This window comes from Diplodia seriata, assembly GCF_021436955.1.
Source record: "Diplodia seriata strain FDS-637 chromosome Unknown scaffold_6, whole genome shotgun sequence".
Lineage (NCBI taxonomy): Eukaryota > Fungi > Ascomycota > Dothideomycetes > Botryosphaeriales > Botryosphaeriaceae > Diplodia > Diplodia seriata.
In genome coordinates this window covers 1,087,965-1,101,312 of record NW_027117313.1, presented here as the reverse complement: position 1 = coordinate 1,101,312, position 13,348 = coordinate 1,087,965, and the positions used below count along the sequence as shown (strand labels likewise).

The 13,348-nt window shown below is 58.4% G+C and overlaps 2 protein-coding genes across 2 annotated transcripts; one reads left to right on the top strand and one right to left on the bottom strand.

Annotated features, from left to right (window-relative positions):
- Positions 1 to 3,403: 3,403 nt before the first annotated feature.
- Positions 3,404 to 5,398, bottom strand: TPK2_2 (cAMP-dependent protein kinase catalytic subunit; the record flags this gene model as incomplete). The annotated part of the gene is made up of 1 exon (XM_066777672.1): positions 3,404 to 5,398. One exon carries the CDS (start codon positions 5,396 to 5,398, stop codon positions 3,404 to 3,406), a length of 1,995 nt encoding a protein of 664 aa, XP_066631767.1.
- A 3,050-nt stretch (positions 5,399 to 8,448) lies between these two features.
- Positions 8,449 to 11,093, top strand: UTR4 (enolase-phosphatase E1; the record flags this gene model as incomplete). The annotated part of the gene is made up of 5 exons (XM_066777671.1): positions 8,449 to 8,494; positions 8,672 to 8,712; positions 9,964 to 10,144; positions 10,368 to 10,895; positions 10,954 to 11,093. 5 exons carry the CDS (start codon positions 8,449 to 8,451, stop codon positions 11,091 to 11,093), a joined length of 936 nt encoding a protein of 311 aa, XP_066631766.1.
- Between the last annotated feature and the right edge of the window lie 2,255 nt (positions 11,094 to 13,348).

Below are 13,348 nucleotides of genomic sequence, written 5' to 3'. Positions count from 1 at the left end.
GTTCGTTTCTACTCTCAATCACATGCTGTTTCAATGGCCGCCCCATCCATGCTGCGATAAGGTTCCCCCTTCCGCAACAATCCTTATCACTATCGATCCTCTCTCTCCTTCTCTCTCTATCTATCTATCCCTGACACGCGGATCCTTGTCTCTTCGCTGTCGTAATCTCGGCAACGGCCCATCCAGCAAACACCTTACGTCAGTTCGCTTTTCTTCACTTCGGTCCCTGTCAAACTCAAAAAAATAAGATTGAGAATGCACATCGCTCCAATCGGAGCTGCTTCAGCACGGAATGAATGATTGATGACACCGGCGCCAGGAGTCATGGCACGTGGCAGCCAACCGGCCAGAAGGTGTCACTCTCATGAAACAGATGAAGCATGTGATGCACAAACCTTATCGAATTAATTATATTTGGGGAGGGGGGGAGGACGGAGGGGTTTCCTCTGAAACATAAGAAAAAGAAAACCTTCGAAACGAAATCAGAAGCACTTGCATCAAGGCAGCCACGGGCCGGGGCGGGTCGTCGGACGGAAGGGAAGAGGGGCGCGGGTACCTAGGGTTGGCCAGCACGGACGCGGTTCGCGCAGGGAAAAGGCGCACGCGGTCCTCCAACCGTCTCGGCTCATGCATGGATTGCGTTTTGCTTTCTTCTCCAGCGCCCAGCGGTAAAAAGCAAAGAAAAAAGCAAAAGAAAAGAGAAGTGGACACTGAAAACGGCTAAGAGAGATAAAAGACATGATCTTGCATTATTGGAGAAGAACAAATGGAGCATAAAATAGGCGTTAGTGCTATTATTATTAGCCCCGTTCCTGACTAGAGACGATGCATAGATGATCGGTTGTCTCATAGCCGGAAATGCTCGTCTGGTGGGCGGGCGTGCCTGACAGGAGCCGGTGATGCCTCCCCCGCCGCGGCGTGCGAGGGCGTCGACTGGGCGGTGTCAGTGGATCAATAGTGACACACGAAACCCTCCCCTGCCTCGCGGGTACGTACAGGCAACATGTACACCATCGCGGCTTCTGCCGGCCTGGCCATCCCATTCGTCCGCCTTGGCTCGTTGGCTGCGCGTGAGAGAGGCCGCCCAGCCCAGCCCAGTTCAGCCCAGCCCGTCGTCCAGCAGGGAAACAGATGATACGGCTCTTATCGAACTGTCGGCAACTGCCGGTCCATTATTGGTTCCACCATCATGCGTCGACGTCCATGTTGTGGTAGTGGTCGTGTAGATTGAGGTCGATGGAAACAAGAGAGGAAAGCGAGTCTGGGCGCATTTCCTGAACGTTGCAAACGGAAGGGCTTTGTAACAGACCGCCTTCTAGAATAGAGCCAAGGAATACGTACCCGCGGAGTATACGACAACGAAGAAGATGAGGTTGAGCAGCGATATAAGCCACCACAACTTTTCAGCCAGCGACCTAATTACAGCACCAGGCGCGGAGGGAAATAATCCTCTCAAGCCGTTAGTAGCAACCGCCTTACCCCACGCGGCGGGTTTCACCAGCACTAGCTACGGCTCAGCCTGGATGCTTGTTTAGCTGGACCGCCAGCAGCGGCTTTTGCGCCCCGTGCTTTTTCTCTTGGGCGTTTTGAGGCGTTTTGCGCAACCCACCAACCCATCACCCTAGCGTACCCCAGAAAATCAGCGCGGGGTGGGTGGGGGCAGGGGAGCCAAGACCGAGACGGCCGCGGGCTGCGGCGCGCCGCGGGGCCGCTGATGGTGGGAAGGAATCAACGGTTCAGAAGTGAACGACGGTAAAGATACGAGTAATGCGCCTAGCCTACCGCTCATCGGAAGGCTAGCCGCCAGCCCACGGCGGCCCTGTTCCCAAGGTTCGGCCGAACAGCCTTGTGTATTCCCCAGCCGCGCTCATCCATTCCTTTGCTTTCTCGCTCTCAGCTGAGAGAGCGAGAGAGCAGAACCGGATAATGGGGAATTCGGACGAGGACGAATCAGGAAGCGGTCACACGTACGACAAACCAGTGCTGGATGGCACATTCCAGCCTTAGTGGGAGAGAGCAAGCCCAGGGAACTGGTGTGATAGTAAGGCCACCCCACCCCCCTCCCCTCCATCGCCCCGATCCGCGGGAGCGACCCCGAGACTTCCCCATTCCCAAGTTAGCGCGGGGGAGGACGTGGTACCGAAACGAGGTACAGGGAATGCTCGGATCGGGTTTGAACGTAGCCGCCGCGGAAGGGGACGCCTCATCGCACAGTACGTACCTTGAAGGATAGGGCCGAGCGAAGGAATGGGACCATCTACTTGCCTAATGATCCCTTGGGAGGGCGCGCGGAGTTACCAACAGGAGATAATCTGGTGGCTTCAGAGCCTAGTCGAGGTCGGGCCTGGCCTGCTACTTACCTGATTTGCCAGGTACGCGCACGCAAGGGATGCAGCGTCATGCGTGCGATGGCGAGACAGGAACCCAGAAAAAGCGGGGAAGGGGGCAGGCAGCCGGGCGGGTATGAGGAGAGACGGAGAATAAACAGAGAGTGATGATGGTGAGACAAGCTGTCGGCTGCCCAGCCTTCTCTCACCCCGCAAGGCTGAGTCAGTTATGCTGATGTGAGTTCCACACGTCCCAAACAAACAAACAAACAACCCCTCCACCTGCCTCGCGAGAGCGGTGTAAAGGGATGCATTGCGCAATCACCAAGGACAAGGTTGGGCAGATCTCGAAACGAGCCATGCCATGCACTTCCGACCCGAACCGGCAACAGCCCTACCTACTCGCCCTTTCCATCACATCATCATCGAGCGGTTATGTGGTACACTACCAGCATTTTGTGAGAGCAGCATTGGGAGAATGGCGACAGAGTGGGGGGACAGCTGGAACGACGGCGACGGAGACGAAGACGACGCCGGCTCCAAGGTGGCTGGGGCGGGCGGGAGAAGGTGCAACAGCAGCGGTAACGAAGGAGTGCGCTACGAGAAACCGTTTGGTGCCGCCGAAGGAAAGTCTGTTATCTGTTAGCGTTGATTGGCCTCGCTCGGGTCCATACAGCTAATAATGCCAACAGCTGAGGGTAGGGATGGGGCTGGGCAAGTGAGAAGTGGCTAGTCGAGACGCTTCAATTGGAGCCGTGGCAGCCGAACAACGTGTTGGCAGACCCTGCAAGACCGCAGACGCTCTCGCCCCGTTCGAGAAGTGCCGCAACTTTGGCTCCAACCTGCCTGCCGGCCCCGCTGCCATTGTAGGGGTTTCAAGGGCCCCCTCCCAAGAGCATCGTCAGTCTTGCATCACTCATAAGACACTTTGTTGAGTGGGTAAATCTTGCATTCTAGTTGTCGCAACGGCCTACTACCAATGCGAAGATACGAGTTCAAGCTCCTAGTATTCCTTAACCATGCACGCTGTAGCTCCAAACACTACTGCCCTCATGCACGTATGGAGGAAAGCCGAACTACAAGTGGAGGTCGTTCCAACCCCCAACCCACTCAAGATCGCCGATGTCGTCGCCAGTCGTTGCGTGGTGGCGCCAATCTTTACTCAAACTCCACTCCTGGTGTCCCTGATGATGTCCCTTTGCAACGCCGAAATCAAATCCCTGAAAGTTGTGATGTCCAAATCCCATACCCCGCTTCCAATTCAAAGTCTTGTCGCCCTTCTGTTGCTTGGATCCCAGAGAGTACGCCATGGGGGATCCCTTTGGCTTCTCCGGGCTTGGTGGCTGAGCTCGCCTGCGATTACCCAGCGCTGCCCACTTCTCCGTCATGTCGAAGCCTGAGCGCTTCTTCGGCGGCGAATAGCGGGGTGCAGCCGTCTGATCCGCAGCGGTCGGCTTGTGTTGCACTTGGACAACAATAGGCTTGCGCTGCTCCTTGTTCTCACTCGACGGGTGCTGCATGTCTTCGAAGATGAAGCCCGTCTGCTCGCTGATGACACTGCGAGGTGCCGACGGCGGGCTACGGTTCCTGCTGTTGTGGATGCTGGCAGGATCTTTCATCTCCGTCAGGCCAGCGCGGGGGGTAGTGCGGCCAGAGCCAGGCTCGTTGCTCCAAACGCGCTCCTTGAAGCCCAGCTTGTCCTGGAAGTCGAACTCAAACCCTCCAAGGTTCTCCTCCTCTTCCTCATCCCAAAGATCGCTCCAACTCTTTGACACCATGTCGGCCTTGGCTCCGAAGGCGGACGCCAGGCTAGGCATGGGCCGCATAGGCATAGAGCCAGGGATAGCCAAGGGCTTCGATGAGCTGTTCTGAATGGGCCGAGGCTTGGTGCCCTCATTGGACTGCAGAGAGATGCCGAGGCCAGAGTCGACGAAGGAGACGACCGATGAACGTTCGGGCTTGAACGAGCACCAATCGCCACTAGTACGCTCCGACTCGGGGAACAAGTCTTCGGAGTACCTGTCGACATCGTGGATGGTCGAAAGCTGGCGGACAGGCTGAGGAGGCGTCATTGCAAGAGCCCTGGCCCAAGGGAAAGCACCCTCCTGGTTGAGGTTGGCAGTGCTGACCGAAGGGGTGCGAAGGGGCTCGCGGTTGGCTGTGGCTCCAATGACATCGCAGTCCTCGTTGCAGAATTCGTCGAGCGACTCGTCATCGGTGGTGAAGGAGATGACGCGGTCGAGAGCCTCGCGAACAGCGCTAAGCGAACGGTTCTCAGGGTCGATGGCAAGGCAGTGGATCAGAATCTCAAAGGTGTCCTGAGACATGTTGGGGAAGACATCGAAGAGGGACTCGCGGTCGCTGGCAAAATCGCGGAACAGAGGGTCCGAAGCTGTAGGCGTAGCGAAAGGGTTGCGAGAGAACAGAACGTTGAGCAGGCAAATGCCAACCGCCCAGATATCAGCCTTGGCAGGGGAGTAACCGTTGGTTCCGCAGTCGTACTGCTCGGGAGCCATGTAGCGGTCACTGCCGACAGCGGACTCGTAGGACCATTCGTCGGTGGTCGCGAGGCCGAAATCGCCAAGCTTCATGTTGCCGTCCTGGGTGAGGAAGATGTTCTCGGGCTTGACGTCGCGGTGGTAGATGTTCTTGGAGTGCATGAATTCGACAGCGGAGATCAGCTGAAGCATGAAATCGCGAACATGCTCCGTCTCCAAGGGGCCGCGGCCGAGGCGGATGGCCTCGTACAGGTCACCGTTCGGGCAGAGCTCAAGAACAAGGTAGACATGGTGCTCAGTCTCAAAAGTATGGATGAGGTTAACGATGTTGGGGTGCGAGCTGAGACTGCGGTGAATGCTAAGCTCCTCGGAGCGATCGTCAACCGCGAAGGCCACCGGGCATCCATTGGCATCTGAGGTCTTGGTCAAGCACTTGACTGCAACGTTCTCTCCGGTATGGAGGTCCTTGGCCATGAAGACCATGCCGAAAGAGCCATGGTTGAGAGCAGAGAGGGTCTCGAAGCGGCCATCGAGAACTGCGCCATCCTTGAACTGGGTGCGCATACACTCCATTGCCAAAAAGGGTATTAGGACGAGGAGTTTGGAAGAAACCGGCGTCGGAAGAATGAAAAGGCGCCGTCAAGAAGAACCGAGTCGTCGTAAAAGAACAAGCCGACAATCCGCTCCTGAAGCAAGAAAAGCCAAATCTATGGTGCTTTTAGTGCGAAAGCGAAAGGGACCTGGTAAGAATGATACAGAATAGATAATGGAAGATAGGAAAGTCTGAGAGTCGGGAGACTTTTTTTTGCAGTAACAGTTGTAAGTGTCGTAAGGCGCTTGAAAGCAAAAACACCGTGTCGCTCAGGTGGTATAGTGTCGTAATCGGAATATGCACAGAGGAGGAGAGGTCGAGTCGAGTGGGTGGGGAACCGCGGAAGGTTTAGAGGCAAGGAAATGGAAGGAGTGTGGTTGTTGGCATTTGAGAGATTAGATCAGAGTACGGTGTAACCCGAATCAACGAGTGTAGGAAAAGTATCGGTTGGGGTCTTCGGTGGCCGCGGAAGGTCGAGGCCGTGGTTGGATAGATGTCGGGAGCCGAGGCCGGAACCGATTGTGTAAGCTGAAGGGATCGCAAGAGCTCGCTGCGTGAGGGAAGAAGAGAAGGAGTCGTGACACGTAGGGAAAGACCCGAGGATCTACCCGACACTCAAGTTTGACCAGGGAGTGCGGTGTCTGTCGGCGGAGGTGGTCGAGACGAGAGCCAGGTCTCGGGGTAGGGCTGAGAGCAGCGGGATCGACGGAACGACGATGCTGCCTGAGGCGGCTTGTGTGGCTGTCGAGTGTTCTTTGATCGCGTGTACCATCAAAGGGTGGACTCTGGAAGCTTAAAGGGTGATGCAGTGGCGGGGATGATGTGATGAACGGCTGGATTGTCGTCGGCGTGGCTCAGAGCATCCGGTTGCGATGACGCGAGGCAGGAGGTCAAAGCTCGGTATGAGTCGGTCGTGGGTCCGGAAGGCGGCAGTGCCCAATGCAATGAGTCACTCGGGGTGGAGACGACGAGAGATGGTGTTGAGGTCGGGCGGGCGAAAGAGGACTTGGGGGAGCGGGCGAGAGAAGAGCCGTGTGGGGTGGTGGTCGCTCGTCGAGGCTGGTGCAGCAGCGTGTTGCAGGCCGGCGGCAGGCAGGCGCGGAGAGGATGGAACGAGGTGCGAGGTGCGAGTCGCAGGGGGCAACAGGCGGAGAGAGAGGAATGCTGCAGCGTTTGGCGGGATGCAACGACGTGAGCGAAGCTTGGCTCGAGAGGTTAGGACATGGCGAGGCGGGCTGGAGTCTGGGGACGAGGCAGATAGGAGAGGGCTGGCTGTTGTAGGGACGACCGAAGCGTTAATACAGGGCACAGCCATCCGCAACGCGCGCGCTCGGCCTCGATTGGCCGCTGCGCCGGGACCCCCCGGCCGCCCCCAGCGCGGTCGCTTTGGGGAAAGCGCATCCAGGGTTTGCCGTCACGCGAACGTGGCATCTCTAGCGCAAGGAAAGCGCGGCCCTTGCTCACATCCAGCCAACAGCCGGCGCGCCCGGCCGTGTGGCCGCCCACCCTCGCAGGCTTGGGTGGCGAACTGGTTCGATCCGATTCCACGAGCGCCCAGCAGCCCTTCGTCGCTCGGCCGCCATGGCAACGCGCGCCCGCCTGCTTTGTTGCCGGCGCGAGCGCATTACGTGTGCCGCCGCGGGCACTGGCACTGGGCAGCTGCCCTCTGCCCTCCCCGCTTTCGCACAAGTCGCTGTCCGGCGCGCCCTGAAACTGACAGAGGGCACACCCCTGCTGATGAAACGCCCTCGCCCGTCTCCTCCTTGCCTTGGCCGTAAATAACGATGTCCCGATGGCTCCACCCAAAATAACTGCTGAAGGGTCCCGCGAGGCCGCAAAGCGCCGCGATCGACGTCAGACGCGCCCACCTTTGTCTCGGTGACGACGTCCCTGGCGGTCATGCCATCGCCGGCACACTCTTCTCTCGTAACCACGCCGCCCCAATGGCGCCGTGTGGCACATGTCGCACAACAACGCTGGCCGGCGCGGTCTCGAGTGGTCGGCGGGCCTCAGGCGACCATGGCCGTCGCGGCAATTGCTGCTCGACATGCACCCGCCCGCTGCGCTTCTCGCGAGCGCCTGCTGTGCCGCCCCGCGCGTCAGCGTTCTGTTTGATCAACCGCTGGCGAACGGCTCGCTTGCAGCCAGCAGCCCCCAACAGGAGACGAGAGCTCGAGTGCCATCTCCGGCCTCGAGCTGCACACGCTGCGATAGCGTCAGAGCTCCATGAGTCGTGCCTCCCGAAGGCGTCTGCCCGGGAAGCGCGCTGCGGGATGTGGAGACGTGCGCCGGCCAGCAACAAGCTCCCGCGCAGACACGCAGCGATTAATCTCGGCCGTGGCCGCTGTGGGAAGCGCGCGTTGCCGTTTTCTGCACGGCCAAAAGTCGGTCAGCCCCAAGCCAGAGGAATGAAGCTCGCGCAGGCGTGGGTGCAGGCATGCGACGCATCTGCTTCCCCAGCCGGCCAGGTCGGCTTGGCCTGGGCTGCGTGCGCTGCCGTTCGCTGGACGCAGGCACAAGCGCGCCGCTTATGCCGCCAATGTCTCGCCACCGCGCGAGCCGGCTAATGCAGACGGGTGCATGCGGACGCCGTTCTGGGCCCAAGCAGCAGGCCAATCAGCCCGCGGCCAGGACTCGTTGCTCAGTGTGCACATCTACATTGGTATAACTGCTGCGGGTGATGCGCGGGAGCCGACCTGGCACGGTACACCGACTTTGTGAAGCACCGCTGCCACCAACGCTATCTGTGATTGCCGGCCACCTGTGCAGTAGCGGGGCCCTCTCGAGTACGCTCGGGTTCAGCCACAGCAATGCAGCTCGTGGAGCGTGGAGCGTGGAGCAGCCGATTGCGGATCGGCCTCGTGTCGGCCCGCAGAGGGTCTGCGGCGCTGTCGCGTAGATCGCTGGTGTGGAGTCGATTCGAGTTTCTGAGGCTCCATAGAAGCAGCCCACTACCTTTCACCCAGCCAGTGCTCGGTTGGTTCCGGAGGATCCTCTCGCCTCAATTGACTAGCTACATCTTTGTTCCATCATGGCGGACGACCTGCAGCGCGTCACCACCGTCCTGCTCGACATCGGTATGTTCTTTGTCTCAGCAACAAAAATTTTCTGCGTCGCCCGACTTCGGCTGCCTCACCGACTGTCGGCACTCCAACCCTCGACTACTGCAAGCGCCTGCCGTGTGCGGCTCAACCGCCCTGCTTGCATTGAGAGGTGTTCGTCTTCGCGATAGCTGCTGACCCGGGTTGCTGTAGAGGGCACCGTCTGCTCCATCTCATTCGTCAGGGAAGTCCTGGTAAGCTTTTTTTCCCTTGCTGCTTCGCATCTCAACCGTCTCTTTCTTCTCGTCCGGAACCTTCCATTTTTCTTTTCCTACCCGCGTGCAAGAAGCCAAGTGTCCGCGAGCGTGTTCAGCACACCACCTGTACACGCCTCTTCCGGCAAAATCTCACACCGCTGCATGCCGCGAGGCTCGTCCTGCGCCACCGGCGCCCTCAAACAATTGCAACACGTGGGCAACCGGAGGCGTGCCCCCGACAAAGACGGATCACATTCTCAACCGCGCATGTCCACCGCTCTTGTTGCAGTGCTTTGGGAATCGACCTCCGCGAGCGGACAGACGAAGTGTAACAGAGCTCCACCTTGAGGTCAGCCGCGCGTTGCGGGTTGATTCGCCATGAGGTGCGAAACGCGCGTTTGACGATGGCGACTTCTCAGATCTGTTTCGTCTCGGCTTGCTCAAGCCAGCCAGAGATCCTTCAACTGAATCAGCCTCGACAAGGGCAGCAGGGCCAGGCCTCGGCGAGCTAGCTCCCCCGATGGCCAAGGCTCGCTTTCCCGTGCCACGGAGTCGGTTCCCGAGGTGTTGAAGCAAGCACACGTAGTTGAGCGGGATGGGTTTGTCCGTTTTGTTGCTCCACTTGGGTGCTTCATCTCTTCCTATGCTTGCATTGCATTGCATTGCATATCGAGCACGACCTTCTTTGCAGTTCCGTCCTTGCTTCAATCAAGCAATGCCAAGAGGAAGACGGTCAGAGCTGATATCGTCGACGACGCTTACCCCCTGTTGAAGCGGCTCGTGCCCTCAACATTATTCCGTCGGACTTTCGGTCTCTGCCGGCGGCGGCTGGGTTGGAGACGAGAGCTATCAATGCCGTGGCGCCTATCATCCGGCACATGTCGCCTCACAACGGACTTCATCCCCCCTTACCCCACCGGCCAATGATGTCGTTGGCAATTTCTCCGCTTTCAATGCCCATCTCCTAATCATCCAGCCGTGCACCGAGATGCGAGACGTCACGGCATCAATGCCAGGCAGAGGGCCCCGGTCGTTCATTTCTCATTCCGTTATGGATGGCCGCCATCGTTGCACAGATATTGCGGAGCAGGTGGAGCTCACCGGTCGCCATGGATGCGCGCGCCCGTCGGGATCGTTCCCAGGCTCGAGAAAACAGCTCGCTACTCGGTGCACGGCAGGTGGGAGAGATTTGTTGCACGAGCTATGATAACATGTTTGCTTTGACATGGCGCTTACGCGATCGAGCAGTTTCCCTACGCAATCGAGGTCCTCCCTGAGACAGCGGCGGCCAAGTGGGACGACGCCGAGTTCAAGGGCTACGTGGAGGCATTCCCTGAGATCGCGCAGAAGTCGGCCAAAACATTCTCCGAGTATGCGATCAATCTCATGAAACAGGACTCCAAGGTCCCGTATCTGAAGAAGTTGCAAGGTACGTAACTCAGTCACCACCCGATGCCGTCACACGCGCATACAGCGGATACGTGGCAGCCCGCCTGAGAAAGCGGGCTAGCGGCGGCTGCGACATCGGTCCGTTTCCTTCGTGCCCCCCGTTTGGGCATGCCATCAGCGTATCCCCCGCACCCACGCACAGATCGGCAGCCCAAGAAACGACCGCAAGTGGATCGGACAGCTCACGCGGTAATGGTCTGCAGGCTATCTCTGGAAGAACGGTTGGAATACCGGCGCCTTCGTTGCGCCACTGTACCCTGACGTCTTGCCTGAGCTCCGCGCCTGGCGCGCCAAGGGCAAGCAGATCGCCATCTTCTCCTCCGGCAGCGTGCCTGCACAGAAGTTGCTGTTCGGCCACGTCGGCACCGCTGATGACCATGGTGCCCAAGTCACCTCCACCGAGGACGTGGCTGAGAGCTCGGACAAGAAGCGCAAGCCGGACAGCAAGGAGCCCAAGCCAGCCGCCGAGGAAAGCGTTGAGGCGCCTCCGTCGAAGAAGCCCAAGGCCACCGAGGCGCTAGTCGACTCGCCGGCAAGGCTTCCCGGCGTCCAGCAGAGGAAGCACGAGGTCCACCGTCCTTATCTCGGTGAGGATATCAACGACATGATCGTCGACTACTTTGACACGCAGAACGCTGGCCCTAAACAGGAAGCCGCTAGCTACGAGAAGATCGCGGGGGCGCTGGCGAAGCCGTGCAATGAGATCCTCTTCCTTAGCGACAACGTGAAAGGTGTGTGTTCGTATCCAATTGGGGCGAATAGGAAAACTAACCGCTCCACACCATACAGAGGTCAAGGCCGCTCTCGAGGCCGGCATGAAGTCCTTCGTCATTGACCGTCCCGGCAATGAGCCGCTGTCGGACGACGATCGCGAGGCTTTTACCGTCCACACGAGCTTCAAGGACATTCCGCTTTCGGAAAAGGATTGAGTCCATTTAGTCACACGACATACGGGCTGCTGATTGCATCAAATGGCGCGGCTGTCGTGATCTCTAGAGCTTCCAGCCTCCGTTCTCAACAAATATGTGAGCATGGAACATGCTTTTGTAGAAGTCGCACCTGATCTTGCCGAGCTTCCACGCTACAAGCCTATGCAATTCAAAACGGGCATCGACTCGGACTCTAGAAAGCCTACTTGCCTCAAATACTCTTGCGCCGCGATTCGCAACCATGTGTGAGCTAGGCATGCCTTTGTACGGTTGTATGGTACTGTGAACGGGAGGAAAATTTGTAGTCTCGCCGAGGCCTAGACATACGTTCAAATCTGCCATGGAGACATCAAACAAGTGAGGTCTGAAGCATACATGCCTAATCCGTCAAATAGAGATAGGCGAGTCACGTGCCATCGTCCCAGAAAAACGTCTCACCACACCAAACGCGCTTCTATCCCCAACTCCACATCATCATGAAACCCGTAACGCAGCAACGATCCACCGTCGTAGCCACACAGTCTCACCCCATCATGTCGCCACCCCCGCCATAATGTCTGACGACGCCGAAGCAATCATGCAGAAAATCCAACGCGAACAGCAACAGCCAAGACCACCACCACCACCACACCTGCCCACCCCACGAAACTTCCTGACGGACCTGCTCGGCTCACTTCCGGGACAATCTGCAACTGCCACTCGCGAGGCTGGGCGAACAGATGACGGAACCGCCGCGCGTGCGGCGCCGATTGCCGCTGCGGCATCATCGACGAACGCCAACCCTTTGCGTGGCCTACAGGGCAATGCTCGAAATGTCTTTCTCACATTGCACGTCCTGTTCCCGAACGAGCTGCTCCCGGCGCTGGACTTGCTCGACCGAGGGCTGGTGACGCGATTTCTCGTGGGGAGCGGCGAGAGGCTGCAATCTGCTTCTGCTGCTGCTGCTGTTGTTGACACTACTACTGCTACTACTGGTGGATGTGAAGCAGCGGCGGCGGAAGCCGCGCCGGTGGAAACCATTGGCCCCTCCGAAGCGGGCAACGACGACGACCAAGAAGACGACCCCGCTCGCCCAGCATCGGCAGCGGCGGCGGCAGCGGCATCCTCTTCCTCGCACGCCCCCGGGCATCATCGCCAACCACGACGGCGAAGCGCCGAGCAGCAAACAGTACGACCACCACCACCAGCATTACCCCTGTACTACGTCCGCTCCGCCCAACAGCAGCAGTATCACCAGTACCGCCACCGATCGCGCCACGGTCTGATCGGTGACGAGGATGACGAGTCGGCGTCGTTTTCCTCTTCTTCTACGGCCGGTAACCACTACGAGGTTCGGCTCGCGGCGTGGAACTGCTCGTGCCCCGCGTTCGCGTTCGCGGCGTTTCCGGCGAACTTGGCGGAGCCGAGTCCCAGTCCTCCCCCTCCTCCTCCTCCTGCTGTTACGGATGATGGGGCGAAGGCAGGGGAGGCGGAGGATGCCGTGGTGCTCGGGGAAGAAAAGGACGGGGAACTCGAGGCGGATCGAGATGCTGCGGGCACGTCTGGGGGAGGAGGATTAGGCGAGGATGCAGGAGTCGGGGATGGAGGCGGAGACGTTTGGGAGCGGTTTGGCTTTGGTGGGCTGAGGAGGGGTGGCGGAGAGGGGGGCCGCGTGCCGCCGGTGTGCAAGCACCTGCTGGCGAGCTTGCTGGTGGAGAGGGCGCCCGAGTTGTTTGCGGGGTGTGTGGAGGAGAGGGCTGTCAGTGTTGAGGAGGCCGCTGCGTGGGCGGCCGGTTGGGGAGGGTAGGTCTTGGACCAGAGGGAGATGGATTTTCCGTTGATGGCTATGTGCTTCGATGTTAGACGCCAGGTAGAGACGCACAAGTAGTGCCCAATGGCTTGTAAGTAATAAGTGGGTGAAGTTCGCATGTTAAATGTAGCCATGCCTGTATATTGGCAGACTCGAAAGGGGATGAGATTCGCAGACAGATGAAGAGGCAACAATTGCGAATCAGTTGAACTCACATTCAGGAGATAATCGTTGCGTGGAGGATATCCAGGATTACAAACGAGCCAACTGAAACGCTATGGACATTTCAATGCTTCAAAGGTACATATACAATGAAAAATATCCTGATGTACTCGTGGAGAAGTGAATTTTGTATGATTACAGTGATATTTTGCTGTTCCATCCTTACGTTCCTACAAATGATTTATATTTTCATCATAGGTAGCCTACATATACTTTACCTTGGAGCCGGAGGCTCATAGAATGA